This window comes from Alternaria triticimaculans (assembly GCF_023758025.1).
Source record: "Alternaria triticimaculans strain BMP 0046 chromosome Unknown scaffold_6, whole genome shotgun sequence".
NCBI lineage: Eukaryota > Fungi > Ascomycota > Dothideomycetes > Pleosporales > Pleosporaceae > Alternaria > Alternaria triticimaculans.
In genome coordinates this window covers 1,241,832-1,269,747 of record NW_026055963.1, presented here as the reverse complement: position 1 = coordinate 1,269,747, position 27,916 = coordinate 1,241,832, and the positions used below count along the sequence as shown (strand labels likewise).

The 27,916-nt window shown below is 54.3% G+C and overlaps 9 protein-coding genes across 9 annotated transcripts; 6 read left to right on the top strand and 3 right to left on the bottom strand.

Moving 5' to 3' along the window:
• Positions 1-107: 107 nt before the first annotated feature.
• J4E78_005285 (uncharacterized protein) lies at positions 108-2,504 on the bottom strand (the record flags this gene model as incomplete). The annotated part of the gene is made up of 2 exons (XM_049365906.1): positions 108-2,189; positions 2,241-2,504. The coding sequence occupies 2 exons, from the start codon at positions 2,502-2,504 to the stop codon at positions 108-110; spliced, it is 2,346 nt and encodes a 781-aa protein (XP_049222621.1).
• Positions 2,505-3,939: 1,435 nt separating this feature from the next.
• On the top strand, positions 3,940-4,980 carry J4E78_005284 (uncharacterized protein; the record flags this gene model as incomplete). The annotated part of the gene is made up of 1 exon (XM_049365905.1): positions 3,940-4,980. One exon carries the CDS (start codon positions 3,940-3,942, stop codon positions 4,978-4,980), a length of 1,041 nt encoding a protein of 346 aa, XP_049222620.1.
• A 148-nt stretch (positions 4,981-5,128) lies between these two features.
• Positions 5,129-6,478, bottom strand: J4E78_005283 (uncharacterized protein; the record flags this gene model as incomplete). The annotated part of the gene is made up of 2 exons (XM_049365904.1): positions 5,129-6,096; positions 6,145-6,478. The coding sequence occupies 2 exons, from the start codon at positions 6,476-6,478 to the stop codon at positions 5,129-5,131; spliced, it is 1,302 nt and encodes a 433-aa protein (XP_049222619.1).
• Positions 6,479-7,002: 524 nt separating this feature from the next.
• On the top strand, positions 7,003-9,700 carry J4E78_005282 (uncharacterized protein; the record flags this gene model as incomplete). The annotated part of the gene is made up of 3 exons (XM_049365903.1): positions 7,003-7,101; positions 7,152-7,591; positions 7,642-9,700. 3 exons carry the CDS (start codon positions 7,003-7,005, stop codon positions 9,698-9,700), a joined length of 2,598 nt encoding a protein of 865 aa, XP_049222618.1.
• A 345-nt stretch (positions 9,701-10,045) lies between these two features.
• Positions 10,046-11,521, top strand: J4E78_005281 (uncharacterized protein; the record flags this gene model as incomplete). Its single annotated transcript, XM_049365902.1, has 1 exon — positions 10,046-11,521. One exon carries the CDS (start codon positions 10,046-10,048, stop codon positions 11,519-11,521), a length of 1,476 nt encoding a protein of 491 aa, XP_049222617.1.
• Positions 11,522-14,347: 2,826 nt separating this feature from the next.
• Positions 14,348-14,974, top strand: J4E78_005280 (uncharacterized protein; the record flags this gene model as incomplete). Its single annotated transcript, XM_049365901.1, has 1 exon — positions 14,348-14,974. The coding sequence occupies one exon, from the start codon at positions 14,348-14,350 to the stop codon at positions 14,972-14,974; it is 627 nt and encodes a 208-aa protein (XP_049222616.1).
• Positions 14,975-16,397: 1,423 nt separating this feature from the next.
• Positions 16,398-18,086, bottom strand: J4E78_005279 (uncharacterized protein; the record flags this gene model as incomplete). The annotated part of the gene is made up of 1 exon (XM_049365900.1): positions 16,398-18,086. One exon carries the CDS (start codon positions 18,084-18,086, stop codon positions 16,398-16,400), a length of 1,689 nt encoding a protein of 562 aa, XP_049222615.1.
• Positions 18,087-19,631: 1,545 nt separating this feature from the next.
• On the top strand, positions 19,632-23,876 carry J4E78_005278 (uncharacterized protein; the record flags this gene model as incomplete). The annotated part of the gene is made up of 4 exons (XM_049365899.1): positions 19,632-19,731; positions 19,784-21,470; positions 21,522-23,786; positions 23,837-23,876. The coding sequence occupies 4 exons, from the start codon at positions 19,632-19,634 to the stop codon at positions 23,874-23,876; spliced, it is 4,092 nt and encodes a 1,363-aa protein (XP_049222614.1).
• A 1,588-nt stretch (positions 23,877-25,464) lies between these two features.
• Positions 25,465-26,576, top strand: J4E78_005277 (uncharacterized protein; the record flags this gene model as incomplete). Its single annotated transcript, XM_049365898.1, has 3 exons — positions 25,465-25,706; positions 25,761-26,375; positions 26,429-26,576. The coding sequence occupies 3 exons, from the start codon at positions 25,465-25,467 to the stop codon at positions 26,574-26,576; spliced, it is 1,005 nt and encodes a 334-aa protein (XP_049222613.1).
• Between the last annotated feature and the right edge of the window lie 1,340 nt (positions 26,577-27,916).

Here is a 27,916-nt window from a genome sequence, read left to right as displayed (position 1 = left end):
CCTGCCGCGCAATTTCCAACGCCACGCCAATGCATACCAACCCTCCACCATTCCCCTAATCATATCAAAACATAGGCTTAGACCAAAGTGTCTACCCCGAAAATCGCTTAGTGTACACCATTGACAGGCTGTTGCAAGTTGTCCAACTCCTCCTTTCGCTTCCTGTACAGCTCCTGTGCTTCCCTCTCCCTCTTAGTAACGAACTGAACTTCCTCGCGCAGGCTCTCCAGTCTGCGTGCGATGCCATCTTGCTCGCTGTACTGTGCCGTTCTCGCAGTGTTCAGATCGTCCCTTGCACGCTCGAGTGCTGAGAATGCGCCGCTGATCTTCTCTCGTAGTAGATTTGATCGTTTGATGTATCCGGCGTGGTGTGTTGTTAGCCGCTTCTCGATCTTGTTCGCACGTTCCGCGGCTTCAATGATGGACTCTTGCGCGTTGTCGAAGGCTTCGACGAGCAGTTGGTGTTCGTCGATCTCGTCTTCGTCGTAGCCAGCGATGCCGGGCAGCATTGCGGAACCGTGAAGCGTGGTCCAGGAACTGTCGAGCTCGGCATGGAAGGCCTTCTTGTCCTTGTCTGAGGTCATCGCAAGCTCAAGGGCAAGCTCCATCTTCGCATTCCGGAGAGCATCATCGGTCATGGAATCGAGACGTGTTACTGAACCAGTTACTCGGCCATCGCCGAACTTCTGGACGTCGTTCGCGATGAGCTTAGCCATCTCGATTTCGACTTCGCGTTCGACAGGGTCAGAGAGGTCCAACGCGCGCTTCATCATGACATCAATGTCGACCAGCGATGGCCTTGGAAGGAACTTCTGCACGACTTGACTTTGCCTGCCGAAGTCTGCGGCTTCCTGGGCTTCGCGTGCTTCACGAATTTTACGGTCGCGTTCAGCAGCGTCTTCTTCGCTGACTTCGACTTCCATGTGATCTGCCTGCTCTTCGGGAAGCTCAAACTCCCAGCTCTCTTCTTTGGGTTTTGGCAGCGCAGCAAGCCTGCTCTTCAGGTCCTGCCGCTTTGCTTGCTCCCTTAACTTGATATCGCGGGGTGTTTGGCCAATGAGTTGCATGCCACTCTCCTCTCCGTTGAGGCGTAGGGTATCGCGCGGTGTTCGCATAGGTGTCGCTCCCGGTCCCTGGCGCATGGGTGTCTCTCCAGCTCCGCCATTGGCTTGCCGGAAAGGTGTTGCCATGGGGTTTGGTGTCACAATCTGGTGTCGTGAAGCGGGTCCTGATAGCGAGGCGGGCGCTTCGTCGTCTACGAGATCTGGGTTGTCGCCCCCTAGCAAAGCAGATTGGGTCTCTGTTCGCATCCGGGCATTCCGCACCTCATTCGCGACGTAATCCTCCTCTTTGGGGGCCATGGGCGTGCGAATGGGTGTGTTGCCAATCACGTTCGAGTAGTTCCCGATCAGGCCCTGTGTTGCGATGTTGTCGCTGCTGCCCGCAGTAATTGCGCGCTGTCCAGTCGTTCCCATCTTGACGATATCTTCCAACTCGGCCTCTCCGACTTGCGGCGCTGGAAGCACGAGACCGCGTCGCTTGCTGCTCTGTTCTGCTTCCCGTATCCTCTGCGCTTGTGCGGCCTTAGCATACGACGCTGCAAGACCTCCTGACTTCTCATCTTTCTTCTTCTTCCTGTCACCTCCTCCGTCTTCCTGCGATTCCATCTTCCTCTTGTTCGCAAGCTGTTGCTTTCGCGGATCGAAGGCCTCTCGTTGTTGTTCGTTGCGGTCGATTTCTTCTGTGGTGTCGAAGAAGCCGGCGGGGACTTCCTTCTCGAGCGGTACGTCGGCGTTGTAGTCGATGTGGTTGCCCTTCTTCGGAGTAATCTTGATGTTGATACCGGCAGCTTTCAGCTCTCGTCGCTTCTGAAGCAAGGCAAGTCTTCTTGATTCCTCAAGTTGGCGCTCGCGGGCCTTCCGCTTGGCCTTCTTACCGCTGACGTTTGCCAGACGCGCACGCGCCTCTGACAGCATCTCCTTGTCTTCCTCGTCGATATCGACCGCATCGGGTCTCGCAGGTCGGCTCTCGGCGTAGGCGTCGACTTCTCCGGGGCGAAGACGACGTACATCATCTGCTGAAGGAGCGGCTGAATCTCCACCCTCCGGACCCGCCAGTCCAAGATCGCCAGACTCTCTCGCTTCTTGTTCGTCCAACAGCTTTTGGTAGCGCTCGAGACATTGCGTAGCCTGCAGAAAGTTAGCATGATACTGGAAAAAGGGATAATCGCAACAGCGTACCGTTCGTCCAACAATAGGCGCAATAGTCCTCCATTGGGTGGGGAGGAGTTTGGCCATAGTCAGGAGCTTCTCATCCTCCTCTCGCGACCAGTCCGTCTTCCGGATAGCGGGGTCGATCCAGTTGGTCCAGCGCGACTTGCATTGCTTCGCGCTCTTCTTGGACAGCAGCGAGGCGCATCGCGACCACTGGTTCAGCCCATACTTGCTGATGGCGGCCTTCAAGACCTCGTCCTCGACGTTGGACCAGGAAGATGTGACGACCATATTGGATGGCCTCCGGGGGGTATCGTGGGTTGGCGCGCGTGTCGTGAGCGATGGTATCCTCGATCGCGAAACTGAAAATGGGCTGCAGCCACTAGCGCCTTGGCAGTCGCAAACACTGCGTGGAAACAGCAAAGTGAAGTCCGGATAGCTTGCAGAACGACGTGGAGTTGAGACCAGCGGTTAGTGATATTAATGCGCGGTCCTCCTCTGAAGGGAAGTCATCAGAGTGATCCACACAATGCAGTCGCGGCGCAGGCACCAGACTTTCACGTGCGCCAGACGACCGCGGTCACAGTGACGTAAATCCATCATCTCCGTCTTCCCATAGTTCTATTGCTACGATTTCACTACACACCCTCTCGGCCACATATTCCGCTACGATGGTATCCCTACGGCAGATCATGGGGCGCGTTCCCGTTCTTTCTCTCGCCACGTCTTCCTCAAGAGCGTCCTGTCGACAAAATTTACCTTCAGTCACCTACAACAGAAATTATTCCGATGCGAGCTCCAACACCTCAACTCCAGTGAAAGGCGATACTAAAAAGGTCGATACCAAGCTTTCCGATGAAATAAAGCCTAAGAAAAAGACACAAGCTGAGCTCGATGCCGAGGTGATGGCAAAGCTGCAAGGACATGACAGCGAGGGAGGAGAGGCTGGGATCGAATATGAGGATGGCAAGCCAGCGTCAATGAAGAGAAGCGTGAAGAACAACATGTTTCGATACATATGAGCATACGATCCCTCGAGGTTTTGCTGAACATAGTCGACCTTTGATAAGGTGTATGTCTCCGTGCAATACACTTTACCTTCTGATACACTAACGGTTGTAGACATGGTGTCCACGTATACCACAACGAGCTTTCCAGATCAGGAGATATCATGAGCGTTGGAGAATCTGCCACGTCGCTGCTACGGTGCTTGACGTTCGAAGCGAAGAGCTTTTCGCGAGTAGCACAACCAACACAAACGGACATTGCCCAAGCGACATTGTCTGGGGTCCCAAAGTCCTAGAGAACCTGAGCGGAATCTTACTATAGAGTAAAGTAGCCTTGAAATTACCCCACTTGAGACGCATAGGAAAAGCTTTGTGCTTCTCATTCATCGTGGCAAGAGAAGCTGCGAGAACTTTGTGGTTGTGGGTACATATATTGAGTCCGATAGCTAGCGCATTTAGACGTGGTGAATGGCAGTACGCTAAGGTGGTCTATATGAATTATCTATCGCCAGAACATGTGCATTTTAAATCTGCCCAAATATGTGATGGCTTGGGTTCAAGTTGCCAACCCGAATATTTGCATACGTCATGAGTAACCAACCTAACAACATCACTACCTAGGTACTTACGCCAACTCATCAACACAAACATCCACAACTCCAAGGGCGAAAACTCTCTATACCCACTCTTCTAAGATTCAAATCTGCGCGTAACACATCATGGAGCATTTCGCTCCCCACCCATCCTCGCAATTCGAAGGCTACTACTCCAAATTCGACCTCGCATCTGGCTCGCACATCGCTCTGATCATATCCTCCGTTCCTGGCGCCCCATCGAGGCAGCACGTGGTCTCATTTACATACTACCCCTCATCTGGCCACCCGATATTCCAGCGAGAACACGTCGTCGACAACATCGAGCGCGTGACCACCAATGAGAAGACCAAAGCATTCGACCTGCGCGTCCCAGGCATGGGCGTCATGAGCACCGAGAGCAACGGCCGCACGAGCTATGAGTTTTCCGCCGAAGACGGCAGTTGGTCACTCTCAGCGCAGTGCGAGGAAGACTACATGCCATGGAGAAAAGACAAGAGCACACCCGAAGGTTGGATGGTGCACCTCCCCTTCCCACTCCACTGGCACGTGCATTCTCTCTGCTCCCCCGCTACATTCACCCTCGACATACCTGCGCTAGGCGAGGCTTTCCCAGCGCAAGACAGAAGAAGCCGTGCGACGATCCACCAAGAGAAGAACTGGGCTAACAGCTTCCCGGACGCACACATGTGGGTGCAAGCCTGGGACAACGAAGAAAAACGCGGCATCTGCCTTGCCGGCGGGAAGATCATGTATAACACCGCCTACATGCTCGGATACCGGTCTCCATCCCTCAATCTGGACTTTGTACCGCCCTTCTCAGTCTCGTATCTCAACCTCTTCAGCCCCTTCATGAGCGCCACGAATGACTGGGACACCCGCACTTTTTCGATATCCGTGTCGAATTACACACATAAATTGGAACTCAAGGCGCATGCACCGAAGGAGCCGGGTTGGTTCGGCCTGGCGAGTCCGTTTCCTGATGGGCATCGGGCGAACTTTTGTAGGGAGAGTTTTATTGCGACGATTGAGGCGAGGATATGGGTGAGGGAGGGGTGGTGGCCGTGGAGTGCGTGGAAGGAGGTCAAGACGGAGAGGTGGGAGGGGGCGAGTCTGGAATTTGCGGGGGGTTATTATCCGGAGAGGGGGGAGAGTAAGAAAGATTGAAGATGTATGAGTGTTGGGGTATGAGGTGTCGGTAGAATTGATGGGAAAGTGCTAGGGAAAGTTTCTCCATGCAAATATCCACAATACATGGGCCAGACAGACGGATTCTGAAGGCATCTCGCCAATTGCATCTCAACCAGTCTAAGATTCAGAGCTTCGACGGCTTCTTCTCCCTCGGCTTAATCAAAGCGTTCAACTCCTCGACAAACCGTTCAGGCAACACACTCCTATCCACGCCTTGCTTCCCATCCCATTCCTCCTCCGTCCTGCGTTCCCAATCCCAATACCTCTTCATCTCCTGGCCGACCCATTTGCTAATATGATCCGCACTCTCCTCCACCTTCTCCATCGGAATCAGATGCCCAGCATCTTGCACCGTGACATTCGCTACTCGTCCTTCAGCGCGTCCGCCACTGCCGCCAACACCGGACCCAGTCAGACGCATTTTATCCTCGATGACGGCATCATCAGTGAGGAAAGAGTGTTGGCCGAAAATGTAGAATACCGATGGCCGGATTGATGGTAGCTGGTTGAAGACGATGGTGCTCTCGCCCCGGTAGAAGGGCGTCTGGGGTTCAGTAGTCGGCGTGATATCGGCATGCGTCCTCCGGTTCAATTTCGGGTTGCTCAACGTGAATTCCGCAGATGACGGTTCCTTGTCTCCTGGTCTTGCGGTGAAGTTTGGGCGTAGGAAAGTCATTACTTCCTGGTGCTTGGTCGTCGTTAGAGTTACCTCGGGCTTCTTCGCGTCGGGAAACAACCTCGTTGGTGCGTCTCGTAAACCGTACTGCACCCAGAGATCAAGGACTCGTGGATCCCACGTTTGGTAGAACTTGCTCTTGCCGAAACTCTTGGCTGCTTCTTCGCGTGAGGGCCAGCGCTCGCGTCGTCGTGATGATGCGGCGGCGGGTCCGACGTTGCCGTTTAGTGAGACTTTGCCTTGGATGACGGGGTCGATGAGGATTAGTGTCTCGAGGAGACGTGGATGCAGCAATGCGAGGTTGGCGAGTTGGCAGCCGCCCATGCTATGGCCTACGCCGATTATCGGGCGAGGCATCTGGTCGCGGAAGATGTTTACCATGTGAAGTAGATCTCTGCTATGATCAAGCCATGCCGCTACGTAGAATTAGCGTATCAATCGCGCAGTTGAAGAAATGTACATACGGTCATTGCCTAGCTTATCTTCGTTCAGAACGCTGCTCATGCCTTGGTGCACGACATCTGCTATCCAAATTCCTCTGATGCCAAACCCATTTTGCTGACATCTCTTCAGGAGCTCATCCCATAGTGGCTCGTACAGCTCTTTCGGGAATCCATTCGCATGCGCTGCGATGATGGTGATGTCTCCAGGTTTCGGGCTCGTGTTGTTGAGAGGTGTGTATTGCTTGACGGCAAGATGAAGAACTTCTTCTTGCTTCGTCGATGTGGAACGTGGGAAGCCACGGATATGTGATGCTTCTATCTTGTGCTCATCTATACGAAAGTGCTTTGAAGACATGTTCCTGCTGACTGCGGCCGAGATATAACGAGATGACGGACGATCGGACGGTCGGACAATCGGACGACGGATATATGCAGGTCAAAATGTTATAAATGTTGTACGTGTTCAGCGAGATGGTAGAACGGAATGATACGCTTAGATCACAGAAAGGCGCCTATGCTTCTAGGTGTCGTGATTAGCAGCCGGCGCAATCTGGGGAATGCCGAGGTCCATCACGGCTTCTGTTCTCCCCACAGAACCTCCACATGGAAGTGCCAAAGAGATACTCGCGCTGGAAAGTTATCCCGAATGGACATTGCGCATACGCGCGCTTCTTTCAGACTGCAAAAAGACACTAGTCTGGGCAGGACTCCGCTATCATGACGGATCCAGCGTCGAAGTGTTTTGGTGGGGCGTCACGTGGGCCTTGACGCGTTCGTGCCTCCAAAGTTCGCGTGTAGCCGTGTCGCATCGCGCCTTCGAATCCAACCCCGACAGCGATCACAGTCCGCACATACAACACAACGCCCTCAGTCGCAGCCATGGAAGACACCACCATGCTGGAGGGCTCGCAGGGTCTGTTCGAGGAGCTCAATTTCACGATATACCCCAACGGCCTCTCAGAAGAGCGCATGCGACAGGTATGCGACGCGTCTGATCAATCTAGAAGTATTGCTAACCGACGGCATAGATCGAAGATGCTATCACAGGCGCTCGCGGAACAATCGTACCCTTCAACGTTACCAAAGGCCGCATAGACAAACTAGAAGAAATCAGCTACATCGTCTCGGAGACGGCCGACTTCCCCGACTACTACCGCGCCCTCGATCTCATGATACATGTCGTTAAGCCAACATGGATAGACGCGTCGCTCCAGTCCAACAAGGCCAAGAATCCGCGGACATACAGCCCCGATCCGGCACTCTTCATGAGCGAAGTAGTCATATGCTGTGGGGACATACCGAGCGGAGACAAGGAAGCGATCGAGGGTGGCGTACTGGCATTGGGCGGCCAATTCGCACCGAGCCTCTCGAAATTCGTGACACATCTCATTGCACTGGATGTGAGCGAACCACGGTGTCAGCTCGCTATTAGTAAACGGCTGCAGTTGTCAATCGTGTTGCCCCACTGGTAGGTTTGAGTTGAGGGCATAGCAGTCGAATTGGTCTAACACCACACAGGTTCGACGACTGCCTCAAAGTTGGCCGTAGAATATCAGAGCGACCGTATACACTGCCCGATCCCGAGATCCTCGCCGACATGGAACCAGGCGCCATTCCTCCTACACGAGTGAGCCAGCACATTCGAGACGCAGCCACACCAGACCCCCAAAACGATCCTGTACCGCCGCCGCCTCACCTAGAGGCACCCCGCGCGATCAAGGCCTTTGATGGAAAGCGTGTCAAGCTTGGCGAAGATCTGAACATCAGCATCAAGCTCAGGAATATCATAACGGGCATGATCAAGGCTGGAGGCGGCACTGTTACCTCGAAGATCGATGATGCAGACATGTATGTTTGCAACTACCGAGAAGGCCCAGACTATGTCAAGGCATCGCAAGCGCGAAAAGACGTCGGAAACCTGGGCTGGTTGTACTACCTCATCACACACGGTATCTGGACAAACCCTATGCAGCGGATGATGCACTACCCGCGGCCAAGGGAAGGCATTCCGGGGTTCAACAAGTACAAAGTCAGCATATCCAGTTACACTGGCGAAGCCCGCATATACCTGGAAAACTTGATCAAGGCTACGGGTGCGGAGTTCACAAAGACCTTTAAGCAGGACAACACACATCTTATTGCTGCGCACAAGAACAGCGAGAAGTGCGAGGCTGCGGCGGAGTGGGGCGTGAACATTGTCAATCATCTTTGGCTGGAAGACAGCTACGCCAAGTGCAGGGAAATGCCACTGACTGAGGGCCGTTACACATTCTTCCCAGCCCGGACCAACCTTGGAGAGGTGTTGGGTCAGACAGAAATCGATCGCGAGGCTACTGAGAAGATCTTCTACTCAAAGCAAGTCAAACCCACAAAAGCCGTCAAAGCAGCACCGCAGACCAATGACGTGCCAGCATCGAGCGTACCACCGCGACAAAGTGAACCTCCAGCACCTCGCAGTCCGCCTGCTGAGAAGCCTAAGCGGGCGAAATCCGGAGGCAATGCACAAACACCGCTGCCACCTCGGCGTACCGATGGCAAAGAGAACCAGACGCCTGGCAGTCGAGGAGCCAAAGACCGCGCATTGGCAAAAATGCACGACGCCGCGCCAGACATTGCACAGTTCGAGAAGGAGATGAAGCGCAAGGGTGGTGTCATTCACGGTGGACGACGACGGGCAGAAGATGAGATCGACGAGGGAACGAAGCAAGCAAAGGGCGGCCGTGAATCTGTCTCCAGCAAACGCTCCATCGATGAAGTTGACGATGACGACGAGACAGAAGACGAAGCCACAGAGATCCCAGCAAAGAACAAGCGAGCAAAGAAGGAGAAGCTTGCGCCCATCAAGTTCCGCATGCTGATCTCCAAGGACGAGCGATGGGCCAACAACCCCGAGAAGGAATCAAAAGACAAAGCCCGCCTTCGAGAGCTCGGTCTCTTCATCACCGACGACTTCAAGAAGGTAGACCTCGTCTGCGCCCCGCAACCCGTCCGAACGAAGAAGTTCATCGCAGCCCTAGCCTGCGCCCCCACCCTCGTATCAACCAGCTACCTCGACTTCGCGCTGAAGAACAACAAGCTTCCCCCGGCAGAAAAGCACCTCCTCCAAGCTAGAGACTTCGAAGAGGCCAACAACTTCCGGCTCTCCGAAGCCCTCTCGCGCGCCAAGCAGAACAAGCAGCGCCTCCTCAAAGGCTGGACCGTCTTCTGCACAGAGAAAGTCGGCGGCGGCTTCGAAACCTACAAAGACATTGTCGAAGTCAACGGCGGGAAATGCGTGCTCTGGAAGGGCAGACCAACCACCGTCTTCTCCGCGTCAAAACGTAAACTCGACCCTGCTGACAAGGAGGTCAGTCAGAACCAGGTTGAAGACGAAGGAGACGTGTTGTACCTCATCTCCGACGCCGACAAGAAGGAGTTTACCAACTGGACTAAATTCCGCGAGTTGGCTAAGCGTGAAAACATGATTCCGCGCATTGTCAAGACGGAGTGGCTTCTTGCTGTGGCTATGACGCAGTATGTGCACTGGGACCCGGAGTGGGAGTTGAGTGAAGAGGTTGTTAATGCTGCGAAGAAGTAGGTCTTCGCTTGCCGCAACTGTTCCACGGCTGATGATGGGTTAATTCTGTATAGACTCGCTTCGTGCGGTCGCGATATGGATGCGGGTATCTGTATTGGTATGTTTTGAGCGGTTTATGTCATTGTTTTGTGTTGCATTGTTAGCGATAGGTTTATGGCATGGGCGCTGACGTTGCATGTATATCGAGAAAGCTTCACGTTGACTCATTTGCCGTTGTGAAAGGTGACAATACTTCCGAGTAAGCAGTGTGTCAGTTCGTATATTACTTTCTTCTCTATAAGAAAGACAAAATCATCACTTCGCCATTTGAGTGAAAAACATTCCAACGCCACTACTGTCATCAAAATGAGTACTCTTGTAGGTATGCCCGTAACTACCCAAAAAGGTCTTCGCTGGAAGAAGGACCGGTCTTCAGGAGTAATGCCCGAGTGGACAACCGACCCCAGTATTGAGGACATCACAACCCTCGTGCGACGAGAGCTGAAGATACCTCCTTCAGAACCATGCGTAGTTCAATTCCTAACCCAGAACAGCTTCAACAAGGATTACACCGTCACATGTGGCAGCGGCCAAGAATACATCTTGCGTCTAACTGTCCCCGTAGACCCAGGATCAAAGACTATGAGCGAGGTGGCTACTATGAAGTATCTTCGTCACGACACTGAGGTTCCAGTACCACAAATCTTCTGCCACCAGGCTAGCACCGACAACGAACTTGGACTTGAGTGGATTCTCATGACGCGTATGCCCGGCCGCAAACTGAGTGACGAATGGGAGGGTATGGACTATCTCAAGAAAGAGCAGCTAGTGCGTGAGATGGCATCTGTGCACGCGCAGCTCTTCCAACAGCGATTCGATCAACTAGGAAACTTGTATCCCGCGAATGAACTTCCTCACTTATGCACGCCAGGCCTGGAAGATATCGCTCTGCTCACACTGGAGGCCTCAATCCTCTCTCAGCACGTCGGCCTAGGCAAGATCGTCTCCGCGCCCTTCTTCTGGGGCGCACACATCGACCACAACGTCCCGCGCGGTCCTTACAAGCGTAGTCAAGACTGGCTTGCCGCACAACTCCAGCTCAACCTCCTTGACCTTAATGACGAGTCCAAGCTTGAAACCTCGGACGAAATCAAGCGCTCGATTTACCAAAACATCATCGATTCCTATCCCGGTGAGCCTGACGAAGCGGCCACCACTATATGGAAGAAGCAAATCGATGGAATGAACACAGCGCCGCACCTGAAATATGCCCGTGAAAAGGTCGAGGAAGGTAAGCGCCGAGCCCAACGACTTTTAGATCTCATGCCAAAGATTTTCCCCGAGAAGGAAGACGAAGAAGAAGTATTCGTGCTCCACCACCACTCCCTCCACGCATCCAACATCCTCGTCGACCCCAACGGCTCCTTAACCGGTATCTCCTCCTGGGAATGCACGCACACCGCCCCCCTATGGCACGCATGCCAACTCCCCTCATTCCTCGACTTGACCGACTCCACCGCAGCAGTGTTCGCCTACCTCAACATCGAATACGTTAATGAGGAACACAAAACACAGAAAAAACTCAGACAGTTTTTCCTGGAAGAGATGCAACGGATTTGTCCGGGATGGGTTGAGGTGCATAAGGCTAGTCAGCTGAAAGTGGGGTTTGAACAGTGTGTGCAGCATTTTGGGAAGGCGGGGGATGGGAAGTGGATTGATCGGTGGATTGAGGGGGTGGAGAAGGAGGGGAGTAAGACGCTGTTGAAGGAGATTGTGAGGGCTGAGTGGGTTAGGGATTATGTTCATGGTAATGCGTATCCTTTTGGGTCGGGGCTTTTGTAGTTGAGGGTCGTGGGATGGGAGGATATCTAATGGTTGAAACACGTTAACCTCGAAGAATAACTCAAAATTCGAGGGCCTGCACCAACGTTAAGTTGCCTACTTTGAATATTTCTAACTGAATGTAGTCTGCAGACCTGTTCAGAAGTGTTTGGTTGTTCTCTTGTATAAGAGAGTGAGGAGGTGTCAAGGGCGACAGTGTGATGATGTATAGCCAGTGCGTGAGCGGTGGAAATCAGATGGTTTGGGGTGCAATAAGGAAGCAGTTGGAAATCTAAGGTAATTTCTCTTGTATAATGTGGAAAGATGTCAGAGTAGTAGTTAGACGCTCTTTCTGGTAGGGATAAAGCAACAGGCATGAACTGGAACTGCCACGACAATAGTATCACCGCAAAAATTAACATTGCTTGACATCGCTTGCTGCCTGACCCTCCGAATGAGCGTGTGGGCGAGTCCTTAGCCGACTATATGGAAAACGAAATAGCAGAATCGCCAGAACGGGGAAATCAAGAACGTAACAATACGGAGATATCGGTGGTTATGTTCTTGATTTCCCCGAAGTCCATACGTCTCGGGAGGTCCCAAATTCCATCCTCAGTGATAACTCGAGGATCCCGGTTCGCGGTCCCTCTCTGATAGTTCCTCAACATTTTTACCCAATCACTTCCTGGGAAAATGTCTTTAGCAACTGGCTTCAACCCCATCTCTTCCTCCAAGTATCCCGGCCATTGCATGGCATAATGCCCAGCAATTTCCAGCGATTTCTCCACCTTGAGTTGAGCCAGTCCGCGTACAAAAACAACGCTTTTGCCTAGCCCGATATGTAGTGAACCCTCTGCATCCCAGAAGACCTCCAGATTCTGGATGTTGGTTGCTTCTCGTTGAAGTTTGTCGAAAAGCAAGCACCATCGCTGAGGACTAGGTGCGGCGTCAGTCGCGTCGACATGGACGTTAAGGTCTGAGATCAAGGAAGCGTTGTTTGTCTCGAGCCAGGTCATAAGAGCGTCAGGCTGCGACACGTTGATAGTGAGGGATGGAAGGAGATCATCAGGTGCATCGTTGAGGGTAGAAAGCCGTTGTAAAGCAGGGTTAGTACCCTCTTTCCAGGAGTAGCCTTTCGGACGATGGAACAACATGTATGGAGGGGAATACATCATGAATTATGATGATGCTACCTTTTTTTGGAGATAGAAAGGGAGGGATAGACGTTAAATGTGGGTTGATGTAGAAAGAGGGGAAGTAAAGATAAACATGATTTCATCAACTCTTGCAGCTCAAGGATGCCATGCGGCAAACCCTAATTGGTTGTGTGAGGTCTCACAACCACAGACGGCTGCCGAGTGAATCCCTACGAACAGTGGATGTTGCCTTGAACTCTTGCTTGCAGCTGTACAGTAAGCAGCAAAAGGAAATCTTGGTACCAGACTGTATCTACGCTTTCATAGTTATCGGTGTAGAGCGAGAAAGCTAGTGAGATTTGACCGCAAAGGCGTGACATGATCCTGAAATAGCACTGCATTTTAGCGAGAACGCTAGTTGGGTCAGCCAACATCGCCCATCGTCCCGCTGTTGTTAGGCCAGCCGTCGTCAACACCACACCCGTTGGCCAGCAAGCTCCCACTCACCAGCCAGCGCACGCATGAGATGAGGGTCTGACACCACCGTGCCGCATAGTCGCCGCAGACACGCCGCAAATACTCTGCTGTGGCGTCCAGTAGCCACCAACTCCCATCCCACGATCTCTACAATGACGCGCCGCAGCGGGAGCTTGACAACTCGCATCATGGCTTTCCTTTACCAGAACAAGTTCGCCTATTCTCACCCCACAATTTGCCCACGTCGCCGTCCAATCCTCCTTGGGCTTGGCTCAGGCAGACACGCAGAGGAAGTGTAAGGCGCTCAGCCTTGTGTTGATTCATGATTGTTGCTGCTCATTTCTTTTAGCGCAGGTGGCTGTGCTTGCCTGAATTTCGAAACGTTGATCCTACAGCACAACCCTTTGGCACATCACTGTCTTTGTAGAGGCCCTCGTATTGGGCCGCCGAATCTGTGTTGATTCTGTGTGGCAGGAAGCTGAAATGGGGAGTCGTTCAAAAGAGCAGCCACCCAATTTGTATGGTTCCACGAGCTGAATTGATAGCTTCAGCTGCATAGACAGAACGAGCGAAACCGCTCGGACGTGGCTCGCACGCGGTAGAGAACCATCCCCAAGTGGACTGACAACAGATGGGGCCCCGACATGCACGCCCGTCACCGCCGTCTACGAACCCGTGCCACTACCAAACTGCCACACAGCTCCTTCTGATTCCTCGATTAGACGCGGTAGTCCAAGCTTCGACGGCCGTTCTCGACGCCCATCATTCGTTAGGCCTCTTGTTTTGCGCCAAGCTGCTCATCATACCACAGGGGCGCAGTGACTTTTCTCCGAATTCATGGGCCTACTTTCCCCACAACGTGCTGAGGCTGAGCATATCTTTCCCACTTTCGAGCCGCATACTGGACGCCTTCTCACGGATCCAGCGCCATGGGCGCAGGATCTAAGGCCGGTGCGTCAAAGGTTTCATTTCACGGAGAGACTTATGTCTGCCTGGTGCCCAGTACCAGTTCATAGCAATACCACATAAGGGATTACTCGAGCAAGTTCGTCTCAACAGTCTCATTGCTATATATCATCATATTTTCGAGGCGTAGTAGTTGTTATATCTTCATCGCACCGCCACATCGCCTCCTATCTAGCACTACATATAAGCAAAGAGCTTCACCATCCATCTGAAGCCTCACCGACCGATTCGCATCAAAGATCCATCGCATACACGAACATACATTACCATGTCTCCTATACCAGTAGATAACAACCTCGTCGCAGACGAAGACCTAGCATCAGTACCCTACTCAGGGTACTGGACAAAAGCCAACATCGCCCTCACCGTCGTCTTCGGCCTCATCTTCCTCGCCATAATCCTCGCCTGCCTAATCTTCTACCTCCACCGCCGAAGCGAAAAGAAGAAGCTCGACAACCGCAAATCAGACACGGCCGGCCTCCTCGCCAACGAAGACAAGACCAGCATGTTCAGCCGCGTCCGCGCAAGCAGCGTCACATTATACGTCGACTCGGAAGCGGACGCGCGCAACAAGAGATCGAGTACGGATACCATGCATCTCGTTCCACTACAGGTCACGCCGAGCGAGGAGGCTAGTGATCCCATTGCCGACAACACAGAGAGCGCTGGTACGGGTGTTAGTGCGATGAGCCGACAGAGCAACGGCACGCTTAGTACTATGGTACTCAGTCCCATATCACCGAGTGGAGACGAGGGTGACATGAGTTTACGGCCGGCACCGACAGGACGCGCGCGCAGTACGAGTACGGCGAGTCAACGGGCAAGGTACTATGAGTCGACGCCTATGATTGCGATGCCACAGATTCCGAAGATTATTCATACGACGTCGGAGTAGAGAAGGAGCAGGGGCATACATGTAGGCCTTTAGGGTAAAGGGTCACGAGGAGTTTTACGAGCTGAAGGTTCAAATGTCTTTCTAATTCTGTTATTTCGCGCTTCTGCGATACTTTCTCTCAACAAGCATTATTATATACCCTGTCTACGCTCCTGCACTTGGCATAATTCGCAGTCGAGTATTATCTAGACATTTCCATCTCATTTCTTATGAAAGCAAAAAGTCATTTGATCATACCCTCTAAGCAATTTCGCCCCGTTAGGCATTCCTTTGTATACTTCGTTCGCATGCAAGGTTCCTCATCAGCAGTTGCCTTCATCACCATAGCGCGGCTAGCTTAAGCTCTATCCGCCCCCAAATGTGACATCCCGGTTGCCTAGTCGTTATTGTATGTGTTGGCATCCCGGCTCACTCGGAGTGAGCACTAACGACGCGCATCGATCCTCAGCCCCGATGAAAACCCATGGGCTTGGACGAGACATGAAAGCTTTAAATGACATCATATCGGATGCTGAACTCACCCCAGAACTATTTGGCTATGTGAACAAAAAAGCTCCTACATCCTTATCACAGTACACAGCCGAGAACACGTTCTATTTCGGTCGTCAAGAACCAGTGAGCTGAGAGTTCGTTGATTTCGTAACAAAGGACTTCGCTTTACAGTCAATGTCATAGATTTCATAGATATCATACCAGAATTACATCCCAAGGGGTGGCACGTCCGATCACGTCTGGACAAACACCCTCTACATCACTGACGCAGATTCAAAAGCCATCTCCAAGGCGATCTCGGCGTCACCGATGAACAGCCCAAACACAGACCCACGGCACAGTTAAACAAGCGGCGAAGTTCACACAGGGGATCGCTGTGCCACAAAGACCTCTTGCATGGCCCGACTGTGCCGTACGCGTTACCGCACCCACAGGTCGAGCCAAGAGAATGTGCCACAGGGGATATGTTAGCCTTGATAACAATGAACGGAGAAAAGGGGATACGCAGCCACACATGACATCACTGTGGCGGAGACAGGAACGGTTGCAAACTATGGCTTTTACAGCTCGAGTCTTGTAGCTGCTTTTGCAATGTGAAGGCTATACTGTGTAGTATCACGAAGGTTAGGGGCGGAGGACAGGGCGATATTGATCATTTCATGCTCGCTATAGGTAAGATAATGAGCGAGACTATTTCGTTGTCGCGAACGTTGTTCTACGCATGTACTTTATGGACTTCCTTATCCATCGAGACAAAGAGAAAATACCAGAAAAGAAAAAGATGCAACCCACGACCATAGGTCATACTGCTGATGATATGCGCCGTCCCATGCAAGATTGACAAAAGATCCTTGACAATGAAAAAAATTGCCGATTTCCGAGAGAGCCCCCAATGCTATTCCGTCTGCGTCAACACGCCTTTTTTCCTCTTCTAATCCAACGAAAACTTCTCCCTCTTCCAGGTCTCGCGGTACACGGCGATGGTACTCGCGGCGTCCTTGCAGCGCTCTGGTGCACGGACGGGTAGGTCGACGACAGCGCGACGCAGGACGCCACGCGCAGGTACGCCGTAGAATTGGATGAACTTCTTGTGGTAGTCGCGGATCAGGCCGCTGAGAACGGCGAAGTGTCCAGGCCAGAGTTGCTCGGAGGGTGTGTTGCATATCGAGGAGATGGCACGCCAGTACTCTGACATGGCGATGGCAGGCGCCTTGGCGGCGAATGAGCGGAGGGACATGGAGGCGTAGCCAGCTCCAATACCGCGCATGCGCTGCGAGTATGTCTCTGGGGTTGAGTCCTCTTGCCAGCCTAGGCGCAACCGACCTTCCTTGGTGTTCATAGTACCGCGGATGCCAAACAGAGGGGGGCAGGCCTTGTGTAGCTTGGCCAGCGCAATGTCGATGAGAGGAAGGCCGTTCCACATGTACTTCTGGTCGCCGAATAAGCTGGCTGCTATCAAACCGATCTCCTGGATGATGCGTCCGTCAGTGTTGGCGGCCTCCTTTTCGAACTGCTTTACAAGGAACTTCTCAAAGCAGATCCAGACGTAGAGCAGGAACGCCGGGTATGCGGCTTCGTTCTCGTTGGCCAGCTGGGGAATTTGGTGGGAGACAATGTAATGTCGGATGTCGACCATGGGTCCGGGTGTTGTGAGGGCGATGTCGAAGCATTCGGTTCGGAGGCGCTTAATGGCGGCGACACTGTCCTTGCGCTCCACTGTGATCTGGCCAAGTCGAGTGCGGATGGCGCGTCGGGCATCACCAACGGGACCCTTGAGTGGGGAGGTTGGCTTCTTGTGTTCCTCCCAGAAAGCTTTGCGGAAGGCCTTCATGCGCTGGTGGAGTTCGAGGTATTTGGCGTGGATCTGATCGGCGCTGGTGCTAGTTGCCGGTGCGGCGGTGGATGGCTTTGGTGGTGCAGCTGCTTGTGTGGAAGCCGGCGCGGGGGTGGGCTGAGCGGTTGGCTGCTGTGGTGGTGCTTGCTGTCGAGCCTTCTCTGCAGCGGCCGCAGCCTCGGCAGCCTTCCGATCAGCTTCGTCCTTTTCCCTCTTCTGCTTCTCAGCGGCCGCCTGCTGCTCTTGCTGGGCTTTGATGCGGGCATCGGCCTGTTGAAGTTTGAGCTTGTGCTCTGCGGCTTGACGGGCGGCTTCTTCCTCGCGCTGTCTTGCTTCCAGAGCCCTTCGCTGAGCCTCGGCTTGCTCGCGGGCCTTTTCCTGCTTCAGGCGCTCAATCTCCTGCCGTTGGGCCTCTTCATGGCGAAGGCGCGCCTGCTCTTCTTCCAGGGCAATGCGTTCGATCTCAAGCTTCGCGCTCCTGAAGACGCGCTCGTGTTCCTCGGCAGCGTAGGCGAGTTGCTGAGCATGTTGTTTCGCGCGCTCGTTCGCAGCTTGGTCTAGCTTCTCGTTGAACTCCCGGTCGGATATGCTGAGGCGGAGGTTGAACTCGAGGGCTAATTGCTTGGCCGGGCTCTCATAGGGGTCACGGATTAGGGATTCGCGCTTTTGGCGGTGACTGCTGCGGCGATTCGGCGATTGGCGTGTGGGCGAGGCGTCCATGAAGCTGGAGCTGAAGGAGGTGGCGGTATGCATGCTCGACGACGAGGTGCCCGATCTGGCGGGCATTCTGGCGCCGTGACGTTAGTTGGGGTCAGGGTGCAGTTGTTGAAAAGGTGGTTGGTGAGAGCGCGACGGTCAAAGAAGTCTAGTCGGAAGCTAGCAGCGACCAGCTCCGACTCACGTGACATCGCTCATCCCTGCAGCAGCTTTCACCGCGCTACGCAGCTCCATTGTAGTGCTGGCTAGCGTACCTGGACATCAATTGATCAACGGGTCGCGCACTTTCCAAGTCGAAGCACTCGCTCGATGTCTGACGTAGCTTCATCCGCAGCTCCACCTGGGCCGTCGATAGATTAAGATGAGATGGAGTCAAGGACGCTGAGTCGCGCCTTGGGCAAACACGCCATGTTGCGCCTTTCATAAAGTTCACAGGATGCGTCTGTGCCCAAGCTGGTGGGACTGCACCCGCCAAGCTGCGACGCTGTGAGGGCACGCGCAGGCCCTGGAGAGGGCCGTTTCACTGACAGAATGTGACAAGCTGGGGAACGATGTGACTCCTGTCCTCGAGTTTCAGCGAGGCGTGGCGCGCGAAGCCAGCATATCTGTCAGATTGCTGGACTATCGAATGCCGGACATGACAAGCTCGCAACCCCAGCGCAGTGGATCCATCAATATAACCTCGACCCTTGCGCCGCCCTCCCGCGACGCTGCAGCGGACTGTTGTTCGTGTCTAGAAACGCGCGCCGGCTAAGCCTGCCTTGAAACGTACAGACCCAAACGTGATGCTTCACCTGGGGCGCGCTGAGACGCATGCCGACTGCTGCTGGCGGTATATATACCAGCTCTGAGCCGGCAGCGCCTCAGCCCCCACGGCCCGGCGCTTGCTTGTATCTACGTTAATTTCTCACTCCTTCAGTTCGGCGCGGGAAGCTGCATATCTGGCTTCGCAAGTGACGTACGCCGCTTAGACCTCTCCCAGGCTCGCTCGTTTGCGGAAGAACAGGCGATCTTTGCCCAAACCGTGCTGCTGGCCAAGTCCCGCCATAGCCATCACCACCTCGAGCACGCTGACGGCCCTCTTGCCTGCCCTCTGCCCTCTCTTCCTGCATCCCTCCTGCCCGCCCGCCCCGATCGCTCCCTCCTTCGAAGCACTCTCTCCGCCCGCATTTTGGTTGTACTGCCACCAACAGCCCGCCCCAGGGAAACCGCGCTCTTTGATCTGGTCGACCCTCCTTATCAACCCTCCTAGACCAACGACACATCTGTCTGAACACGACACCACCCGCTTCTGACTTGCAGAGCACCACCCCGAGTAATCATCGTCTACGAGAGTATCCTCTTCGCCCCGAGCACCGCCCAACCAGCACGCTTACCCCAACGTGAGTTGTCCCCCGCTAGCTCGCTCGCTGAAGCATGCCGCTGCCGACCCTGCATCTGTCCCCCATCTGCCTCCTTGCACTCTCACCACCTGCATCCCTTCGCTCGCTTCAACAATGCTGATTGCCCGCAGATAAATCCATCACACTTTTGACCAATTCGTGTCCGACCGTCTCTTCTCCAACAGCATACACTGCAAGCGGGCATTGAATCATCCACACTACATTATCCACTATGGATCAGCAACAAGGCCAGCAGGGCCCCATGGGTCCCGCCGGTCGTCGTCTGCACATTGCGCATCGCCGCAGTCCGTCGGAGCTGACACCGCTGATGAGTACGTGAAGCTATCCGATAGCCACTCTGGGCCATTGCTGACAGCTGCACAGTGGAACAGCTCGCCATCGCACAGCAGATCGAGGTCCTCCAGCAACAGCAGCAGCAGATTGCCGCCACGCACCAGCAATATGTTAACATGGGCATGATCCAGCCGCAGCAGCAGCTCGGCAACTTCCAGATGCAGGGCCAGATGCCCAATGTCTCGCCCCAAGTCAACAACTACCAGTTCCCCCAGCAGATGCAGCAAATGCAGCAGCAGCAACACCTCGCTGTCCCCATGGGCGCACCAGCCCAGCCTGGCGCCCACCGCCGCAACCAGTCTGCCCTGCCCCAAGTCGGCATGGGCGGCCCACCCCCCGCTCCTTCCTCCGGTTCGTCTGGCTTCGGCGAATTCGGTGCACAACAGGGTGGCCAGGGTAGGGAAAACGTCAACCCTCGTGGCCGAGGCGGTGGTAGTGCTGGCGGCTCCGGACACACCCGCCGTCACTCGCTAGCTCTCGCCGACGCGAAGAAGGCTGCCGAACAGGCCGAATCGAAGAGAAAGACTTCGGGCTTCCAGTTCCCCATCCCCGGCTCGACCGAGGGCAGCTCCAACCGTGATGCCAGCCCCAGTGGAAACAGCGCTTCCAACGACACTTCCGCCCGTGGTGGACGAGGTGCCCACGGCCGCAGCCAGAGCATGGCTGTCGGACGCGGCGGTGGAAGTGCTGGCCGTGGCGGTCCTTCCTTCTCCTTCCCAGCTACCAGCGAGAACCCTACCAACCAGAACAACGGACAGCAGTCTGACTTCCAGCGCCGTGGCAGCCAAGGCCATGGCAGGAGCCAGTCTCGCAACTTCGAGGGCAACTGGAGACAGCCCCAGAACAACACCCAGCAACAGCCTACGCAAGACAACCAGTCCCAGAACATGGGCAACTTCAACATGAACCAGACCGCCAATGCCGCTCCTTTCCAGCCTGGCCACCGCACTCGTGGATCGGTCAACCAGTCCGTTGGCTCTCTTGGCAACTTCCAGTACGGCGGCCAGCCTCAGATGCAAATGGGCAACCAGGCCCAGCTGCTCCTGCAACAGCAGATGTTCGGCCAGCCGCTAAACCCCATGCAGATCGCTCATTTACAGGCTCTCCAGGCCGCCCAGATGCAGGGCGGCGGTCTCGGAGGCAGCCAGCATGCACCGCAGATGGGCATGCAGCAAAATCAGCAGCAGCAGCGCAAGACGCTATTCACTCCTTACCTCCCGCAGGCCACCTTGCCCGCTCTCCTCGGCGACGGCCAACTCGTTGCCGGAATTCTCCGCGTCAACAAGAAGAACCGCAGCGATGCTTATGTTACAACTACTGATCTGGATGCTGACATCTTCATCTGCGGTAGCAAAGACAGGAACCGAGCTCTCGAAGGAGATCTGGTCGCTGTTGAACTTCTTGACGTCGACGAGGTCTGGGGTCAGAAGCGCGAAAAGGAAGAGAAGAAGAAGCGCAAGGACAACGCAGACCCTCGCGGCGGTAGTATCGCCGTCAACGATGCCACTACCCAACCTGAGACTGGCTCTGAGGGTGGCATCCGCCGACGTGGCAGTCTCCGCCAGCGACCCACACAGAAGAAGAACGACGATGTTGAAGTCGAAGGCCAGAGCTTGCTCCTCATGGAGGAGGAGGAGATCAACGATGAGCTCAAGCCTTTGTACGCAGGTCACATTGTTGCTGTTATCGAGCGTGTTGCTGGACAGATGTTCTCAGGGTAAGCAAACACATCATCTTCATTCAAGTACATCACTAATCACAGCAACAGATCCCTTGGACTCCTGCGTCCCAGCAGCCAAGCCACCAAGGAGAAGCAGGAAGCTGAGCGACAGGCTCGCGAGGGCAACTCCGGCCGCTCCCAGCCAGAGACCCAGAACAAGCCTAAGATTGTCTGGTTCAAGCCAACAGACAAGCGTGTGCCTTTGATCGCCATTCCCACCGAGCAAGCCCCACGTGACTTCGTCGAGAAGCACCAAGACTACGCCGACCGCATCTTTGTCGCATGCATTAAGCGATGGCCCATCACCTCTCTGCATCCTTTCGGTACTCTTGTCGAGCAGCTCGGTGTCATGGGTGACCTTAAGGTGGAAACCGACGCACTACTGCGCGACAACAACTTTGGTCCAGATGACTTCTCCGACGCTGTCATCAAGAACGTCGGCTTTGAAGACTGGTCCGTCACCAACGACGGCGAGGAGGCGCTCGAGAGCCGCCGCGACTTCCGCAGCGAGGAGACCTTCACCATCGATCCCAACGGCAGCAAGGAGCTTGATGATGCCATTCACTTCAAATACCTTGATGACGGCCGTGTCGAGATTGGTATCCACGTTGCTGATGTTGCCCACTTCATCAAGGCCAACTCGCTTGTTGACCGTGAGGCCAAGAAGCGTGGAACTGCGGTCTACCTTATGAACCGCACCGTGAACATGCTTCCGCCGCGTCTGTCGAACGACATCTGCTGCCTCAACCCTGGCGAGGAGCGCTACACAGTCAGTGTCGTCTTCAAGGTCGATCCTACCTCTGGTAAAATCTCAGATGATGAGACCTGGGTCGGCAAGGCTGTGATCAAGAGCTCTGGAAAGCTGTCCTACGACGAGGTCGACACCGTTATCAACGGTAACGACGGTCCAGTCTCGGCAGCCCGTGCTAAGGACATCAAGATGCTGCATCACATCTCCCAGAAGTTCCGCCAGGCTCGCTTCGGCGACCGCTCCAGCGATGTCAAGGCTCTGCGCCTCATGTACCAGCTGGACGACGAGAATGTTCCCGTCGAACAGAACATCTTCGATTCTTCCCCTGCCCACGAGTGCATTGAGGAGCTCAGCCACCTCGCCAACACCTTTGTTGCGAAGAAGCTCGCCACTGGCTTGCCAGAGAAGGCTCTCCTGCGCCGTCAGCCTCCGCCTAACCCCCGCCGCTTGACGACCATCGCAGAGCGTATGGGTGCCATTGGCTACGACATCAACACCGAGAGCAGTGGCACTCTCCAGAACAGCTTGTTTGAGGTTGAAGATGATGACATCAGGAAGGGTATGGAGACCCTCGTCATCAAGTCGATGCCTCGTGCCAAGTACTTTGTTGCTGGCAGGCTGCCTCAGGATCAGTACCCTCACTACGCCCTGAACCTTCCCCTCTACACCCACTTCACCAACCCATCCCGCCGCTACGCCGACATCATTGTCCACCGCCAGCTGGAGGCTGTCCTCTCCAACGGTGCCATTGAGTTCACTGAAGACATCGAGGCTTTGGCCAAGACTGCCGAGATGTGCAACACCAAGAAGGACTCCGCCCATGCTGCTCAGGAGCAGAGCGTTCACATCGAGGCTTGCCGCAAGATGGACAAGGTCAGGCAGGAGAGGGGCGGTGATCTCATCGCCGAAGGTATCGTCCTTTGCGTGTACGAGTCCGCTTTCGATGTCCTTATTCCCGAGTGGGGCTTTGAGAAGCGCGTCCACTGTGACCAGCTTCCTCTTAAGAAAGCCGAGTTCGACAAGAACAAGCGTCTCCTTGAGCTCTACTGGGAGAAGGGCGTTCCATCGTCCAACTACATTCCCGAGGACGAGAGGCCGAAGCATGGCTCACTCAGATCCGCCAACGCTGCGGCTGCGGCGCGTGATGCTGAGGCGGCCAAGCAACGTGCGAGGGAGCAGGAAGAGGCCCAGCGCAGGCAGATGGACACTGGAACCATGTCGACCAACGAGGAGGCTGCGTTGTTTGATGATGACGACGATGACGACGACTCCAACGACCTCAACTCGAACATGGCCGGTGTTTCTCTCAACCCTGACCGCCCGACTCAGAGCATGCCTCCATCGCCTACCCGCCGCGATCTTGCTGGTGCTCCTCACCGTGTCAACTCCGACTCGAAGATCGCCCAAAGCGCTGGTGATGCTGCAGAATCCAAGTTGACCAACAAGGAGAAGTACCTCAGCTGGTTCACTCTGCGCGAGCAGAACGGCGACTACATCCAGGATGTGCGGGAGATGACACGCGTCCCAGTCATCCTTAAGACGGATCTGACGAAGAGCCCTCCGTAAGTAATGCCCATCACTACGTTCTGAATGTCACTAACCTATCTTTCAGTTGCTTGACCATCCGATCTCTCAACCCCTACGCTTTGTAGACGAGACGTCTCGCTCAGTCCGACCTGGTATCCGGCCTTTTCGGTAGCTTATGTCGACTTGGTATAGAAAATTGAATGGAGGATACATACTAGGTTGTGCAGGAGGAGATGAACGGTGATCTGTGTATTGTTTATTTGTATGCGACGACGATATCGGCAGTCGTGATATATCGTTGCAGCTCTTATACACAGTAATTTTCCGTAGTACAGTAATGTGTTTATCCCTGCGAGAGCGCCTCTGGCCATGCATAGTTCACTTTGGTTTCTTTTGGTACCCGCCTGCATTGACACCCACTCCCCACATCTCGTTCAGGCCTGGATAAGGCTGCTCAAGAGCCGTACAAGGCGACAAGGCAATGAAGTGAGCAACAGTGTGCCCCCTCATTGACATCCTGATTACTACATTGGAAACGCGGCCTCAGACAAAGATTGGTTGGTTTGAGGTGGAAACATACCGAATCGTGACCTCTCCTCGGCATGATCGAATGTGACAAGCCGCGCTATACGGCATCAGGTCGATGCCGTGCAATCCGAATCTTGACCAGCGGATCTGCGACTTCCCATCCCCTGTCAGAGGCGGTCTGTGTACCTGCATGTGTTTGCTGTAGCGAACGAGAGCCTGACGGCCTGAACCGCAGCCGAAATAGCAGTGGTTCTCCATGAGGCTTGGCAACGTGAAGACGTTTTGGGTGCATCAGCCACCCGATAATCCATCCCTCTTAACCTCTCAACCCATCTGGGGTTCTATCGGCGCAACACGCAAGCGCTCACGACACCACGATACCCTTATAGAAGTATTTACAATCATGACTGCGCTATGAAATACGGCCAGTAGCTTGATGTTGAAACGTTTCGCTAGCTCTTCGCTGCTGGAAACACACCCCACCAGCGTCATGACAGATGAGGAGCCCGACTGCTTCAAGCCTCAGATGGTGAGCCACCTCACGGATCCGGTCGGAAAGTCAGAATACCGCCATTAATCGCCATGCACTATTACGGTACCCAGGTTTTCTCGAGGGCGGCTCTACTGCCTCCGCGCACGCGTTGGCACTTGTAGGGTTTCATGATAGCCGTTTCGCGTCGCAGGGCCCCGGACCTGCTACATCACATGCCGGCACCACGAGCCCCATCGCCACAAGCCGGGCTTCCTCAGCGGTTGCTACACTGCTAGCGAGCAGTTCCTGGACGATCAATGGGTCGATTTGCCAAGCTTTGAAGCTTGTAGGGTCACGGATCCAGTATGGAGGCCAGTGCGCCAGCGGGAGGCAGTCGTCCGCCACATGGTCAACATCCGTACTCCGAATTTTAAGATGGCGTCTCAGATGGTGCCCAGGAGTTGCAGCTGCTTGTATAAGGTCCATTGGCCGCCCACCTTGTTTCCATACTCGTTTTCAGTTGGATCATCAACGAGCTTCTTCTACCTTCCTACCTAATAATCAACCACATTCCTTACGGTTTACCTTCTTTCAGTCCCTGGTTGGACTTTAGACAATTTTTAATAATCGAATTCAAAGCAAGTCTTTGCTGGCGGTCTCTCTTTACGAACTTGTCTACTCGAAAACAATCCAACAAACCTAATTCAACCAACATGCCTAGCGTATCAACCATCCTCAAGGGCCTCGTTGCCCTGGCGCCTCTCGTGGCTGCCGCCCCCGCAAACTACGCCCGTCAAGAGATGGCTTCCATGTCGAGCGCTGCCGCTTCTGCCACCTCCTCTGCGCCAGCTGCCATCACTGAGACCGCTGGAGGTAGCGAGGCTGCCGCCGCATCACCGGCTGCAGCTGCACCGGCCGCAGCAGGAATGTTGAGTGATGTCGACATCCTCAACTTGTAAGTAGCTTTGGATCAACGATCACAATGAGCTGGATCTAACAGTCACTGCAGCGCTCTGACCGCCGAGCATCTCGAATCGGAATACTACAAGCAGGGTTTCGCCAAGTTCTCCATGTCCGACTTCATGGCTCTCGGCCTGAGTGAAGGTCAAGTCAAGTCCCTGATGGGCGTTGGACAGACTGAAGCCACCCACGTCACTACTCTCCAGTCCGCCATCGCAGGAGCCGGCGCAAAGCCCGTCGAGCCATGCCAATACAACTTCGACGCCGCCCTTACCAGCGCCGACTCCATGGTCAAGACCGCCCGTGTCCTTGAGGCCGTCGGTGTCTCCGCCTACCTCGGTGCCGCTCCTCTCGTCAACTCCTCCGACATCCTCTCCGCCGCTGGTTCCATCGTCACTGTCGAGGCCCGTCACCAGGCTTTCATCCGTATCGCATCCGGCGCCGAGCCCGTCCCCGCCGCTTTCGACACTGCTCTCCAGCCCCGCGCCGTCTTCACCCTCGCCGCCCAGTTCATCAAGTCCTGCCCCGAAGGCTCCAACCTCAACATCCAGGCCTTCCCTGCCATCGCTCTCCAGAACCCCGAGAAGGCTACCGTTGGCCAGAACTTGAAGCTTGCCGACCCCGCTCAGCCTGCCGGTGCCTCTTTCTGCGCTTTCGTCGGACCGTAAGTCACTCCACACACTCCTTTACGATGAACCGCAATCTAACATCTCACAGTGGCGGCAACCAATTCACCAAGATCGCCGATGGCAACTGCATGGTTCCCCAGGGCCTCCAGGGAGAGGTCTACATGATGATCACCAAGAGCGAGTCCGTTGCCGATGCCGAGGTCCTTGCCGGTCCCTCCGTCATCCAGCCCTCATAGACGTCTTCACCCACATGACGAGACGAACTTTCAGAACGCATTGTCTTTCCCATTTCATCATCATCATTTCCAAAAAGAGAAAAGACAGGGGCTGAACGACCAAGGGGCCAGTGGGCGCGAGCAGAAGCATTACAGGAGCGAAGGGCGCGACTGTCGAAAGCGAGTATGTGTATATGGACGATTTACCTTTCCTCACAGTCGTTGAAATACAAGCGTTGATCTCAAGAACGGTTTTTTTCCTATTCATTTTCTTTCCTTTTCAGCATGTGGCCAGTGGTGGGCAGTTGTAGAGAGAGACAGAGAGCACGAGAGAAGAGACAACAGGATACCCCCAGCATGGATGGATGCATGGTAACGGGTGAGCGTCGATTCCGCGAATCAGCTCAGAAATGGAGGTAATAATAGCAGGTATAGCATGAAATGAGAACGATTAACGATTTTCACATCTGGAACTGCGGTTGATACAAGTGACATGTCACAGTTTTTGCGACGTGGATTGCGACGTAGAGTGACGCGAGTAGTTGTCTTGCAACTGTGACTGTGTTGGTTTCAGCGTCCTCGCAGTTTGTCGACGCTTTGGGTTTGGTGCGATGGCTTAGTCGGGTTTGAGTTGGTCCGTAACAATGTGATTAATAACACGCCGTGACATGCAAACATATGTGTCTTTTCGCGAAGGCGCGGTGCCATACTCCATCTCTCTACCAGATCTCTAGGCTTTAGTTATGGCCGTAGTTGTACTGTAGTAATTTCAAGATAGCTAGCGGCGGTTTACTCACGGAAAGTTCGCACCTTCCGAAGATCAACCGTCCCCTTCCCTTTTTGGCCACCCGGGCAGTTCGATCCACTAGCCACCTCGTTGCTGATTAGCCGTATGTCGGACCGGCTGCATAGTGTGGGGATCCCACTCATTCCCCGCCTTGTGCGCGTGTGCTAGAGAACGTCGGCGGTGGCTAAAAAGATATCGTCTCGATGGAGTGGTTGCTCGCAGTTTTCGGCTGCTTTAAGTAATAGTTGCGAGACTGCGAGGTTATGGGCCTGAAGTTGAGATTAGTGATATAAAGGCCTCGTCGAGTGGTGGTTGTCTTGTCGTGCGCCCTTCTTGGTATTGAGGTTGTTGAGCTTGAGGGTGGAAAACGTCATACCTACCTGCCTTTGGAGGAGTTGGGTTAAGCTCGTATCTGCGCGTACCTCTCGTCAGCCCTTTTTACTTTTACCGCTACTCTTGGCTTTATATCCCTCCGACTCCAAAGCTTCGACATCGAACTTCCTCTTCATCCACACCGTCCCTTGGAATGACAGTAGGTCGCAACTAGTCTGTCAACCGCCGCCATCTCAACAAC